We start from the raw sequence: 14,517 nt of genomic DNA, 5'->3' as shown, positions 1-14,517 counted from the left end.
AAATTAGGTACATAAAACAAACACAACACGAAATCCACTGTTTTATGTGATTTGTATTACAATGACAAATCCACCGTTATTCAAATATGAATTTTAAAAATTCATTTAAAATCCATAATTATTGAATTTGGTATTTCGTAAATACTCTGAAATCCACTGTTATTGAAAATATTTAAGTTGTGGAGTTTTAAAATTTTCGGAAAATTTTAGGGTATTTGGGTGGAATTTCTTGGTTTAAAAGTTAAAACTCAAATCTCATAGCTTTAAGTAATATTTCAGAGTAATTTAAGAAAAATCACCTACATCTTTGCAACTTATTGAAATAATCTAAAACTCATTGAAAATCAAATCACATCAAATATTAAATTGAATACACTCCCCTAAAACCTGATTGTGAGTTTATGTTATGAGACTAGAAATAGCACACTAGGTATTTGATTTTTTGGTAAAAAAGTTCAAAGTTCAGGCACCATTTTCGGATAGTATAACTATATCAACTAGAAGCTGAATGGTTAGGAGATAAACTATATGAATACTAAAAGCATCTCCAATGTATATCTCTATATTTCTTTTTAAAATAGAAATCTCTATTATATAGGTGGATTTGTAAATATTATATCAATTTAAATAGATAAAACTGAAAAGGAATTGTTTGCACATGCATATTGTTCTTGTACACCTATATAAATATAGACCTCAGCCTTTTGGTCTATTTACATATTTACGAAAAATAATAATTTGTATGTTGCACTGCATCTCTTTTAAAGATCATTCTGAATATTTCAAGTTAATTAAAAAACTGTAAACGAATAACAAAACGTATTTTCAAAAAACAAAAAACAAAAGTAGGTAAGAAGGTAGTTAAATAAACGTTCCGACAATGACTCGATGTTCCGAACCCAGACAAACACTCTCTGAATACAACTCTGCCATCAACATAAGAGGGTTTCTTCTGCTTCTCCAAAAAAAAAGAAAAAAAAACATGAGAGGGTTTCACATATTTAGATTATTTTTTTTGGTAAAATGTTAAGATACATATTTTGACTCTTATTTTGTGATAGTTGATTATTTATTTATTTAATCACTTAGCCCTTCCTAAATTTTTTAAACATATTGTCTTATTTTCCTACCACCCTCCATTCATCACTTGGCCAAAAAAAATTTTTTAATAAAATTATATATATTAATTTCATCCCCAAAAATTAACAGATCATAACTTTAGATTATAGAGTAGTTAAATAGAATCATAGTAGCTTTCCCAACTCACTAAAAATTATCTTAAAACTCAACGAAAATCAAATCATTTCAAATACATTATTCAATATATCTTTTCTCCTGTTTGCAAGTCCTTTTTAAGAAATTTGGCACATTTTCATAGTTAACAATAGCCTGACTATGTACACATAGGTGGTGTTACATGATTTATCATGATAATATATGATATATATCAATATTATCAATATAGCTTACTTGAATAGTATATCTTATAACGTTATATGTTGACGAAAAAATATATATGGATTGCTCTTGAACAAGCCTTGTGTATTTTATAATAAATAGCAAAAATTGTCATTTCAGTGAGATTGACCCAGTTCCATTCTCTATATAAAATGTCTTAAGCATGTGAGCGAAAACACACACACACACACACGATAAAAACATAAACATATAAACACATTCAGCATTAAATCATTGATTAGCACATAACACATGGCTAACTTGAAATTTTGGCTGTGTTTGTTCCTGATCTGTGTTTCGTTGTCACGGTCATCAGCATCTCGGCCAATGCAGCAGCAGTTTGCAAACTCAGAGGGAAAGAAACTATAACGCCCCGACCGCCCACGGCTAATGGGCCACCCACGCCCGCTCTCTCGGCCCGTGGGCCCCATCCCATCCGACGGTCGGTCGTTAATTTTCCAAGGCTCGAAATCATTATTTACTGACCCTGCAATCACCACCCGACCTTTCCCCGTGCTTTGGCCTCACTTGCACGCTATCGCGAATCACTTTCCGATAGGTCACCCATCCTTCCACTACTCCAGCTTAAGCACGCTTAACTCTGGAGTTCTTTCAGGATGTGTTCCGGAAAAGGTAAGTCAACTTTGGTGACATAGGTAGCCAAATCAATTCTCTTAAGCCTTTTCTTATATCACAACTCGGGATGTTACAGAAACGAGGGCGTATGATGAAAGAAGCTGAAAGAGTGTTGAAAGCTAATATGGAGAAGCTGATGGAGAGAGGCTTTAACGAGTCCAAGAGACTTAGTCCTGGAGGTCCTGATCCTCGTCATCACTAAGTACTGCTCTCGTATAAGTTTGCAGGGATGTGTTTTCTTTTCTTGATCGAGAACCGGTTTAGAAGAAAACATATTGATCGTTTTGTATGCAGCCTTGTTTGTTCTTTCGGTGTAACCAAAATAAATTGTGATGTTCGTTACACGTATTATGAATTGTGCATGCTTTACGTACTCTATACATTCTACAATATACAATAGTCTACTAGGGACTAGATCTGCATATAAAGTATATATAACAAGACAGGACAAATAAATAGTATGAAAAGTGAGACTGAAACAATTTAATTTATCAATATTTATACTCTCTAATGGCTCGTGTAGGCATACGATTTAAAATTAAGTTTGAAAAGTATAATATTATTTATGGACTCTTTCTCCTCACACAGCGGTTTAAGGGGTGGGACAAACGGTTCAACTGCGGTGCGGTTTCAACGGTTATATAAACATATAGATTGAGTATATAGGCAGAGATTTTTGTTACGATTAACTGCGGTGCAGGGCATGACGGTTGTTACCATTCGAAGCCATAGACTATATGTTAGTAGAATGCAATGCTACCGGTAACATAATCCAGAATTTTGACATAATTTATCAGTAGATCTCGAAGAGTTTGTTAGACCCAAGAGGCGTTTCATGCTTTTTTTTACTACAGTTCGAAAATCAACCAAAACGCTGATCTTTTGGCCAAGAGTGCTACATCTTTTTATGGGATTTGTTTTTTATTAGATATTCTGTTCTGCTTACCCATTCCACTTCGTATTTAAAGATATGAACACATACAAAAATAACCAAGAAAAAAACCCAGCAATAACAGTAATTATTATTAAGGGCATCATTCGTACGCAGACATTTGCAGACATGATTAGTTGCGGTTTTAAGCGTTATCAAAAAAAATTGTACGTACAGCGGTTAAAAATTTTGATGTGTTTGCCGAATACTTAGACTGGTTAACTACCAAATGCAGTAATACTTAAATAATAAATGAAGAATATTTATATTTTATATAGTTATTAAAATATTAAAAATCATATTATTATAATAAATAAAAATTATGTTTACAAATTATACTATTAAACTTTTTTAAAGATTATATAAAATATTTTTGTTTCAAAGTTTTATAATATAAATTAAAATATAATGTATATATAATAGTATTTCTATTATTTTAACTTAATATTTTAACTAAATATTTTTATATTTATATTTATATAATTTATTAAAAAGATTGTTTTATCTTTCCGCAACCGCAAACGTTAGTTGGAATCAACTTTAAATTTAAGAGATTCGGAGTGTTTTGAAATGATTATAACATTTTTATGATTGTTGCAAAACGTTAACAATCGGTACCAAACGCATAAACTGCGTTTACATATGGTACAGAGAAAACCAATAAGACCCTCAATTGATTAATCCAAATACATAAACTGATGCTCATAATTTCGTCACTAGATCCACTAAAACTTGAAAGTGTCTGACTGGTGTAATTACAGTGGTTACGAGTGGGCATTTGTGAATGTGGGTGGTTTCGGTTATAAACGTCATTAAGTGGTTTGTACGATTGATATAACAATTAGAAATTGATGTATTTACATGATACTAATGACTGGTTAATTATCAAATGCAGTAATTATTAATTAAATAATAAATTAACAATATTTACATTCTATGTACGTAATTATACAAGTATCAAAATCATAATATCATAATATTCTACACGAACTTAGTTTGGTTAACACTGTTGACTATAACGTGAACGTTTTTCTTAAGACATCTCCAATAGTACACAATAAATAGTACACAATAACTCTATTATAGAGTTGGATTTGCTCCATTAGTTCACTTTATCTAATCGTAGAGTTATTCTATAATAGAGTAATATTGTTTTTCATTCCAAATAAAGTATAAAAACAATATTACTCTATAATCCGTTCTATTATAAAGTAACTTTATTATTAAATGTAACATTGGAGTAAATTCAACTCTATAATAAAATTACTTTATTTTAGAGTGAAATATAGCATAAAATTTTATGTACCTTTGGTCTTAGTAAGCTGGTAGATGTTAACAAGAACCTCACGTCCGCTGTTGCTTATGCAAATGTGTTGTGTTGTTTATAGCCGGAAATGGTCTTAGTAAGCTGGTAGATGTTAACAAGAACCTCACGTCTGCTGTTGCTTATGCAAATGTGTTGTGTTGTTTATAGCCGGGACGAATTTTATTTCGTTGATGAGTCAAGGCATTGTAAGATCAAGATCAGAGCTAGGAATAGGATGATCTCTTTTTTTGGGCAAATGCCATGAAAAAGCTCTTGAAAAAGCTTAGAATGCATAATTCTCGTACCAAATGCCATGCCATGTCACAACCACGTCACCTGTACATTTTGGTTTGCCAATGAGGCAGAGCAACGCTCCCCGTGTGAACATAGTCCAAAAGGATGATCTAGACCGTTGATTCTGTGGAAGATCTCGAAGGCATGAGAGTAGTTAATAAGTACACCGTTTTCTTTTGAAGGAAAATAGATGTGTTAGTAGATCTCCTTTGTTGTAATAATCTTCTTGGTTTCTAAGGTTACTTCTGTCGGAAGAAACCATGAAGACGTGAACCTCGTGACCTCTTGAGGCGAGAGAAGTGTAGAGAGTGTATGCTTGACGCTCCATTACTCCAGGGATCGAACCAACGGGCCAAGATTTGCAGAAGACAGCGAGTTTTAGCTACTCGGAGATTGGTCCGGAAGGAGTTTGTTCCATGGGGATGTTAGGTCTAGGAGATTTCCGGCGAATAATAACTATTTGAAATTATTTTATAAAATAGCATGTAATTTAAATTTGGTTTGTAATAATTATTTGAAATTAATTTATAATAATACAATATTAATAGTTACAAAATTAATCAAAGTGTTAATTTAAAAATTCTTTTAAAATTTTAGTAAGATTTTATTAGTTTTTTTTTCTCAATCTAGATTTTGTTATAACTAAAAATAAAATTTAAATTACCATTTACAATTGATTTATTAATATCTTTATAATTATTAAATTTATTATAAATATTATAATTAAGACTAATGTAAATAATTAATTAGATATAAAATTGGTGATATATATACATACTATGTCTATGATCTTTTTATGGTAGATAAAAATTTCGTTTTTCTTTTAATAGAGAAGATAGACTATAAATTGTAAAATTTATAAAAATAGTAAATAATTTTATTTTAAAAAATTGTTTGAAATTTATATGACATTAATAATTAGAAATAATTAATGCATTAATTTAAAGAGATATTTTAAAATTTTGGTAAGATTTTGTTAGATTTTTCTGAACAGATTTTGTTATAAGTAAAAGTTAAATTTTAAATTTACAGTTAAAATTAATTAATTAAAATATAAATACTAAGATTTTTAGAAATGTTATATATTTAATATATTAATTTAAATAATCAAATAAATATAATTAATGAAATTGACAAATATGACTTTTTATAGTAGCTATAAAAATTGTATTTCTTTTTTAATAGATAAGATTTGGTTTTTACCATCGCCTTGTCCTTTTATAATAGATATAAAAAAAATTATCATTTCAGTGACGTTGATCCTAGTTTCGTTCTATATACACACACGATAAATACATAATAAACATATAAACAGCTTCCATATTGAATCATTGATTAGCACAAAACACATGGCTAACTTGAAATTTTGGCTGTGCTTGTTCCTGATCTGTGTTTCGTTCTCGCGGCCATCAGCTCGGCCAATGCAGCAGCTGTTTGCAAACGCAGAGCCAGAGGGAAATCAACGTGGGCCTATGATGGGAGAAGCTGAAAAAGTATTGAAAGCTAATATAATGGAGAGAGCCTTTAACCAGCCCAAGAGACTTTGTCCTGGAGGTCCTAATCGTGGTCATCACTAAGTGTTACTCTCGTCTATATAAATTTGCAGGCAGTGCCGCCACTGAATGTAATGCATTTGAATGGGGTTCACATTTTTGTGAGGCCCCCAATTTAAATAAAATCCTTTATTAAATAATTATTTTTGCATATTTAACTTAAAATAAAATTACAAATAAATAAAACTAATTTTCCATATAAATAAACTAACTAAATGGTGTAATATGTAAATATATTGTAAAGTATATTTCAGTTTGTTGTTTGCTTTTATAAAATGTATAATTATTACAATATATAAATTTTTGCATAAACTATTTAATATTTTTTTGATATTAAAATTATAATTCTTAATTTTTGTATGGGGTTTCGAAAAATTCAGGGATGTGTTTTCAGGGATGTCTGCATGGATGAGTTTTCTTTTCTTGGTCGAAAAGCGGTTTGGAAGAGAACATATCGGTCCCTTGTATGCAGCTTTGTTTGTTCGTTTGGTGTAACCAAAATAAACTGAGCTGTTCGTTACACGTTTATGAATTGTGCATGCTCTACGTACCCTGTACATTCTACAATATTTAATAGTCTGCTAGAGAGACTAGAGAGAGACCGTTTGCATATACAGTAAAAGTGAGCGACATAATTTAATTTATCACTAGAAATTTTTGACCCGCGCGTACATACATATTGAAACTTTGATATCGTCACAAATATTTTAAATATATTATTTACATTTAGTGTTACATTATATAATTCTATAATCTTATTGTCTGGATTTCATATTGGCATGATTAATTTATAAATCTAAAAACTAATTAATTATTAAAATTCAAAATTTTTAATAATGTATTTTGTAAATAATACATGAACAAAATGTTAGTTATGGACTATTATATTTTGTATATAATCATTTTTAGAAAATATATTTCTTTGAGTTTCAAAATAAAAATATATAATATATAGTTATAAATAAAATTTTAACATATGTTAATACTTTTAATTTTTTAATAAAATATTAGATAGCTTACGATGTTTTAACGATGAATTATTCAAATAAAAATATTTTTAAATAGGTTAGTTTTACCAATTCAGTATATTTCATATTTAGTTCATAGAGCACCTCTACTTTAATACAACACAAGATTTTGATCTGCGCTTTTAAAGCGCGGAATTATTTTCAAAATAAACCAAATTTATATGATATAAACTTATATTTTTGATTGTATATTTACATTTAAATATTTTACATGAATCGTTATATTCGGTGTTCTAAAATCCAATCCTGACCCACGATTAAACCAGAAAAACCACCAATCCTATATACAATCTAGTTTGGTTTACAAAAAAAAAAACTAATTTTCTTAAAATTCTGAAAAACCCGCAAAAACCGCTAAAACCTAGGACTCGGTTACCAGTTAAACCGATGGGTGACCCATTTTTTCTCAAAAACAAAGAAGCGTTATATTCAATGTTCTAACCGGCAGTTAAATCAGCAAAACCGTAAATCCTATATATAATCCAGTTTGGTTTACAAAAAAAAACTCATCATTTTAAAAATTCTATAAAACCCACAAAAACCGCTAAAACCAAGGATTCGATTACCGATTAAACTGATGGGTGACCCATTATGTAATAGTGTTTGACTTCAATTGTCATATTTATTAATTTTATTTTTTATAAAATTTTATTATATACAATAATAATTTTTATTATTAGATTTTGACCCGCACTTTAAAGCACAAGATTAGTTTGTATTCAAAAAACTTATTTACGGAAAATTAGAAATCTAATACATATGTATTTTCTTATAAAAACATTTGTTTTCAAACTATATGTAGTTAAACTAAAATTTACATGGATATAATTTTATGAAAAATAAATAATTTCATTTATATAACGCGTCCCATATCAATTTTATTTATATTTTAAAACTTTAAATTACAGTACAAATTTAATTTTTATTTTCTGTATTGGTATAAATTTATTTTGTTATTATATTTTCAGAATTATTTTATAAATTAACTATTGTTATTCAACCCGTCTCATACTTGATAAATATATTAAATTATTTTTAATATCTAATATGTATATATTTAAATATAAAATTATTTATTAGCTTATATATACTGTAGTATCCTACTTAAATAGTTTTCAATAAGTTGAAGTATGTAATAAAATTCATGAATATATTTTATTCTGTTATATCATAATTTATAAAATAGTTAAAATGGATTAAGTTACTTTATATTTATTAATTGGTGTAGTATTTAATTATGAATATAAGTTATGTACATATAGATATTATTGAAATGTTATTTCTTATTATATAATAAACGAAAAATGAATCCATTTTCGTTTTTTAATTATAGTTATTACTAATTATGACTTTTATTTAAAAGAAAATATCAAAAAGAAATGTATATTTACATTTTAAATAAAAGATATTAAAAGGTATTATCAAAATGTAATCTTAGAAAAAGTTACACAAAAATATATTTTTAGATATATTTTTTTTTGAAAATATTAAAATTGTTAGTTATATATGATATATATTTAATAACAACTAAGTTAGTTGTTTGAGAAATAATAGGAAGAAATAAATGTAATGGTCTAACCTAGACTATTTACAAGTAGATAAATATTGCTCATGTTTTAATAGTATTGATTAAATAAAACTTGTAGAGGAAGAAATATAAATATTTTTCGGATTTTGTTATTAAATATCGTATCTATAATTTATTGTTATCAAAACGATTTGCATGCACAGTATAGGGTCGAATTGAAATATTTCTAGAAAAACCTGGTGGTTTAAAATTTGAATTTTTGTCATATTTTCGAGATGAATAAGGTGGTTTACTCGGGTTGGTGATATAGTGTTCTAGCTCAATAATACTGTTGTTCTAGCTCCATAATACTGTCATGGTTGTATTACGAATGAGATGAATATATTGAAGAAGCATTTTGAATTTTTCGTGTACTATAAGTTATACCTTCAACGGTATTTTCCATAAGTATACATCTTTTTTTTTTTTTTCACATGGCATCATCTGCATTACATTAGTATGAGGTTGAAAACTATAATCCAATTTAAAACATTAATATATAGGTAAAGCCAATTTTCGACATATGGGTCCGTATATAGAACTCATATGATATATAGGTGTAGAGTAAAACATATGCGACATTAATGACAGAAAATATTAAATTATGTTATAGTTATATATGGTAACATAGTTAGTATGCGAAATTAGTGGTAGACCAATTATTTTTAGTTAAATGAATAGGTGCAAACAATTTGTATAAATAGATTTTTCAAGACTGCTTCATTTTTAATAGTATAGATACATTATAATGATAAATATGTAAAAAAAACATAACTGAATTATTTTTGTTTTATGATAAAATTTTAAATTAACACTAATTATAATAATATTATATTTTGAATAACGAAATTAATTAATGCATTATTTGATAGAAAAATATTTGAAATGTTTGATAGAGTTTTGTTAGATATTTCTCAACAAATTTTGTTATAACTAAAAATAAAATTCAAACTTAAGGTTAGAATTGATTTGTTAATATATTTATTGATTATAATTAAAATTTAATATACATAATCAAACATGTCTCATTAAGTAATTAATTAAGTGCTCTTACTATGACTTATCAACCGTAGATAAAAAGTAAGACCCTAAATTAATAGATTAGATGCTTGTATTCCCTAATGTCTCTGTGTAGATAAAAGATTTAAAATTAAGTTTGATAACTTGTGCACATGCGGATGAAGTTTTTTATTCTAATGTTTCTTCATTAAATTGTTTTAACATTTTGAAGCACTATAATCTTTATCGATTAAAAATGACAAATACAAATATTAGTCTCTTAAATATATCATTATTGTTGAAGAGTTAACGTATTATAACTCATTTTAATTATTTAAAGACTTCATATGCAAAAAAAAAAGAATTAAGTTTTGCGGCTGACATAAACCACAAAAACCAGATAGGCAACATCGCAAAATGACGAAAGAGGATTAGGTTTTCTGCTCTCGGTTTGTTTACTAGTGACTCTTCATAAGTGATTTCATTTTCTACATCTATCAAAATTTGCTTTCGTTCTCATTTTTGTTTCACTGATATCAGTTTTTTTTCTTTTCTTAACTTATTATGCAAATTCGGTAAATTACATAAGTGTCAATTTAAGAAGATAGACATGTGTAAAAATTAGTTCCACTCCAGACACATATCTAAGAATTAAAATTTTGAAGAAAATCACCGGCAAATTGTATTCACATGTTAGTGTTCAAATCTAATATATCAAATTGTTATAGAATATAAGTGTAGACTCGAAATATAAATGTATGTCTAATATATATCACTAGTTACGTTTAAAAATCATCTAATTCTAGAAAAACAAAAGAAATTGCTTATTTTATTAACCTATGCTTTTGATGTTTAGTTACTTAAGAGTATACCGATAAAAGATATTTATAATACTTTACCATTCTAGTATATGTAAACTATTGTATAAACTAAGAACTATTTGATTTATTAACTGATAAACCATAAAACTTATAAAAATAATTTTAATCTCTCGTTCTTACAATTATAATAGCTAGATATAGTATTAGGGAGAAACAAATATTAGACAAATGATCAAATCCCTCTTCTTCGAACAAACTCAAAATAAGGTAATTTGAATATTGTTATGATATTTCAATAAAAGTTACGAATAAAAATCAAGACTAAGTGATTTAATCTGAATGAAATAATATATGTATAGTGCTTCTAATATTTAAAATCAATTCGATTTGAAGAAGTATATTCTGAGATTGTCAGGATCAAATAACATATTAAAAACCACATATTTAAAAAAGTAATTTGTATACATAAAATCATATACATTAGGGTAAGGACATAAATTAAATCCAATACCTTTTGTTTATTTACAATCATGTTTTTGAAAAATAAATCAAAACAGTCATTTTATTTATTTATATGGTATATATTTATTATTGACACTTCATATTCATATGTTTTTATTAACATTTGTATATTTGCTGTAACACATTTAATCACAAATATTTTAATATGATATTTTATATACAAATTTAAAAATTAAAATATTAAGATCTCGAAAAATTTCCAATGCAAATTTTAAAATTAATATATTTTATATTTTATATAGTATTTATATATTAGTATTTATTATTGAGACTTCATATTAATACGATTTATGAATTGTAACTTGCTTGAACAAAAAAAACAAATAAACCATTGATCACAAAAAATTTAATGTGGGAATTTTACCATTGTTAGTAATTCGTTATTGAAAATATAACATATAAGAAAAAATTGATTTTTTATTATATACTTAATGTAATTATTTATTTTCTTTTAATAATATAAAATTAAACAAAAAGAGAGAGAACAAAAAAAAATTGTTATCAAAGATGTATGATTCATAATCATTAATTTTCATATATATGTTAATTATATTAGGTAATTTCATAGTTTTTATTTTGAGGAAATAATTTGTTTAAGGTAACTCTGTAGCTTTTTATTTGATAGTTAATTTAATAAAAAGTAGTATAACATATATTTATATGAACCAAACTATTTTTTCTAAGAATTTAAGAATCATTCAGGTGATGACACGTGGGTACAAAAATATATTGTAATGGCTCCAAGATTAATATATATGAGATTTATGGACTCTTTCTCCTCATCTTCCACACAAATTAAACATATACACTACTAAGTTTTTTTTTGACTAATAAGATTTTATTTATCTTGCTCGCATGGTTGGATTTGATCAGATTAAGGAGTTAAATTTTTTAAGTTAGTTTAATTTAAAAGTTTCTATGATTTGGGAGATATATATGACTTTTAAAACTTAGGGTTAAAATGATATACATCCAGTAATGAATAGAAAAGTGTAGAACCAAAAATAAAACATCTTCTCACCAATTATAATAATATTTAACTAGTGAACTCTTTAAAATTCTGAGAGACTATGCTAGAACATGAATCATTCAATTTTTTGAAATTTTTTAAGTAAATATTATAATAGTTGGTGAGATACACCAATGCTGATCGTTTAACATAACCGGTCCTAACGACCGTTATATAGACTAACCGAATACATAACCCAATACTTTAAGTTTCGTTACTAGTGCCCTTTTTTCAAAAAAAAAAAAAAAAATTTCGTTACTAGACCCACAAAAACTTGCAAGTATGTGTATTGTGTAAATGAAGAGTATGAAACTGTGTAACCCATGAGATCAAGTATCTTGTTACAAAATAAATGATTCAGAGTAACTTATAAAATCAATGAAAAAAAGTCAATGTCTATGGAAGAGGGTACCTACAATACCTCTCATTATTCATACACATAAAGAATCTCTCATAAGCCGAAGCCATCTGAGTAGCTGTAAACATCGAAAGAGCATAATCCTTACAATCTTTCCCCTTCATCTCCAAAACCCTAGACCATCTCTCACAACAGACTCCAATGTCTCCACAAGAGACCTCGCGTTTGGAGAAAACGTATACCCAAAACGCTCATCCACAACACCGTCCCAACAATGCTAGGGTAGTTCGGCGCCACAACAGGTTTCCACACTGCATTGCCTCAATGATGGTCAAGTCAAGCCCTTGAGGTCTCATCGTTGGGTTCACAAACACATCCAAAGCGTTGTAGAAACCAGAGAGCTCATCTGGCTCTAAAGATCCCAAAACCCTGACGTTTTGACCTAACTCCGCGTATCTTTTCCCCCAAGGACCAGAACCAGCCACAAGCAGGTACACTTGCGGGTGCGTTTTAGCGATCAAAGCAAACGCTTCGTACAAAAGTGGATGTCCTTTGTCTCTCACCAAACGTCCAGACACACCCATCACAATAACTGTCCGATTACCAACAGGAACACCGTGTTTCGCCCTAAACCTAGCTCCAGCATCAGGTGAGTACACGAATTAGTCTGGTCAACGCCGTTGACTATAACATGAACGTTTCTCTTAGGAAGCTGGTAGATGTTAACAAGAACCTCGCGCGCGCTGTTGCTTATGCAAATGTGTTGTTTATAAGCCGGGAAGAATCTGATTTCATCGATGAGTCTAGGCATTGTAAGATCAAGATCAGAGCTAGGATGATCATTGGAGTCATAAAGCTCTTGAAAAAGCTTAGAATGCATAATCTCGTACCAAATCCCATGCCACGTCACAGCCACGTCACCTTTAGGGACCATTTTGATTCGCCAATGAGGCAGAGCAACGCTCTCCGTGTGAACATAGTCGAAAGGACGATCTAGAACGTTGATTCTTTGGAAGATCTCGAAGGCATGAGAGTAGTTAAGTACACCGTTTTCTTTTGGAGGGAAGTAGATGTGTAGTAGATCTCCTTTGTTGTAATACTCTTCTTGGTTTTCAAGGTTACTTCTGTCGGAAGAAACCGTGAAGACGTGAACCTCGTGGCCTCTTGAGGCGAGAGAAGTGTAGAGAGTGTATGCGTGACGCTCCATTCCTCCAGGGATCGAACCAACGGGCCATGATTTGCAGAAGACGGCGAGTTTTAGCTTCTCGGAGATTGGTCCGAAAGAGAGTTTGTTCCATGGGGATGTTTAGGTCTCGGAGATCTCCGGGAACGGAGGATTTTCTGTGGAAGAAGTCAGCGGAGAGTGATCGAGCTGTGAGAAGAAGATGTAGTAAGAAGTGCAGAAGATGAGTAGTAATGTAATGATTGTTGTGAATCTGAAAGAGAGTGAAGACGAAGTATAAACTGTTCTTGAAGAATGATTCTTGAGGCCATTTTCTTGTTCTTTGGTGTGTGTGTCTGTGTGTGAATTTGATTGCAAGTATTGAAGATGATTCTTTGCTTAAAAATCGGATCTTTCTCGAAATTTTATTTCAGAGTTCGATTCTCAATGGAATTGCACATGGCCTAGTAGCTAGTTTTATATGACTTTAAGTCAAATCTCTTTGTGTCCAAAGGTTGGATGTAAATGTTTATTAATGTTTTTTTTCTCTGCACAACTGAAATTATATTAGCGAAGCAAAGCAAAACAGCCGACGTTTAACCAGATCCCAAAATGAGGAAAACAAAACCGGCGGAATATCGATATATTCCCGGAAACAATGATAGCAAATCATTTATAAATTGGCTAATATATAATTTAGATCTCCAAAAACTAATAAATAATTTTAAGTCAAAATCTATATTTAATAGTTATAAACATTAAGGATTTATTAACAAATTTTCAAATTAATTAAGACAAGCATGAGATTTTGTAAATAAAGCTTGTGTGAATCTTCGAAAAAATGACTTAAAATCAGATAGAAATATCAGTTTT

General features: G+C 28.8%; 2 protein-coding genes and 1 pseudogene across 2 annotated transcripts; 2 read left to right on the top strand and 1 right to left on the bottom strand.

The window, feature by feature from the left end:
* Nucleotides 1-1,710: 1,710 nt before the first annotated feature.
* Nucleotides 1,711-2,296, top strand: LOC108816923 (CLAVATA3/ESR (CLE)-related protein 1-like). The gene is made up of 2 exons (XM_018589485.1): nt 1,711-1,814; nt 2,167-2,296. The coding sequence occupies exons 1-2, from the start codon at nt 1,711-1,713 to the stop codon at nt 2,294-2,296; spliced, it is 234 nt and encodes a 77-aa protein (XP_018444987.1).
* Nucleotides 2,297-5,974: 3,678 nt separating this feature from the next.
* Nucleotides 5,975-6,202, top strand: LOC108829399 (CLAVATA3/ESR (CLE)-related protein 1-like). Its single transcript, XM_018603055.1, has one exon. The coding sequence runs from the start codon at nt 5,975-5,977 to the stop codon at nt 6,200-6,202; it is 228 nt and encodes a 75-aa protein (XP_018458557.1).
* Nucleotides 6,203-12,520: 6,318 nt separating this feature from the next.
* Nucleotides 12,521-14,517, bottom strand: part of LOC108834584 (uncharacterized) — a 2,242-nt pseudogene continuing 245 nt past the window's right edge.

Source organism: Raphanus sativus, chromosome 7, assembly GCF_000801105.2.
Source record: "Raphanus sativus cultivar WK10039 chromosome 7, ASM80110v3, whole genome shotgun sequence".
Lineage (NCBI taxonomy): Eukaryota > Viridiplantae > Streptophyta > Magnoliopsida > Brassicales > Brassicaceae > Raphanus > Raphanus sativus.
Note: the sequence above shows the minus strand (reverse complement) of the source record. Positions and strands in the feature narration are given on the sequence as shown.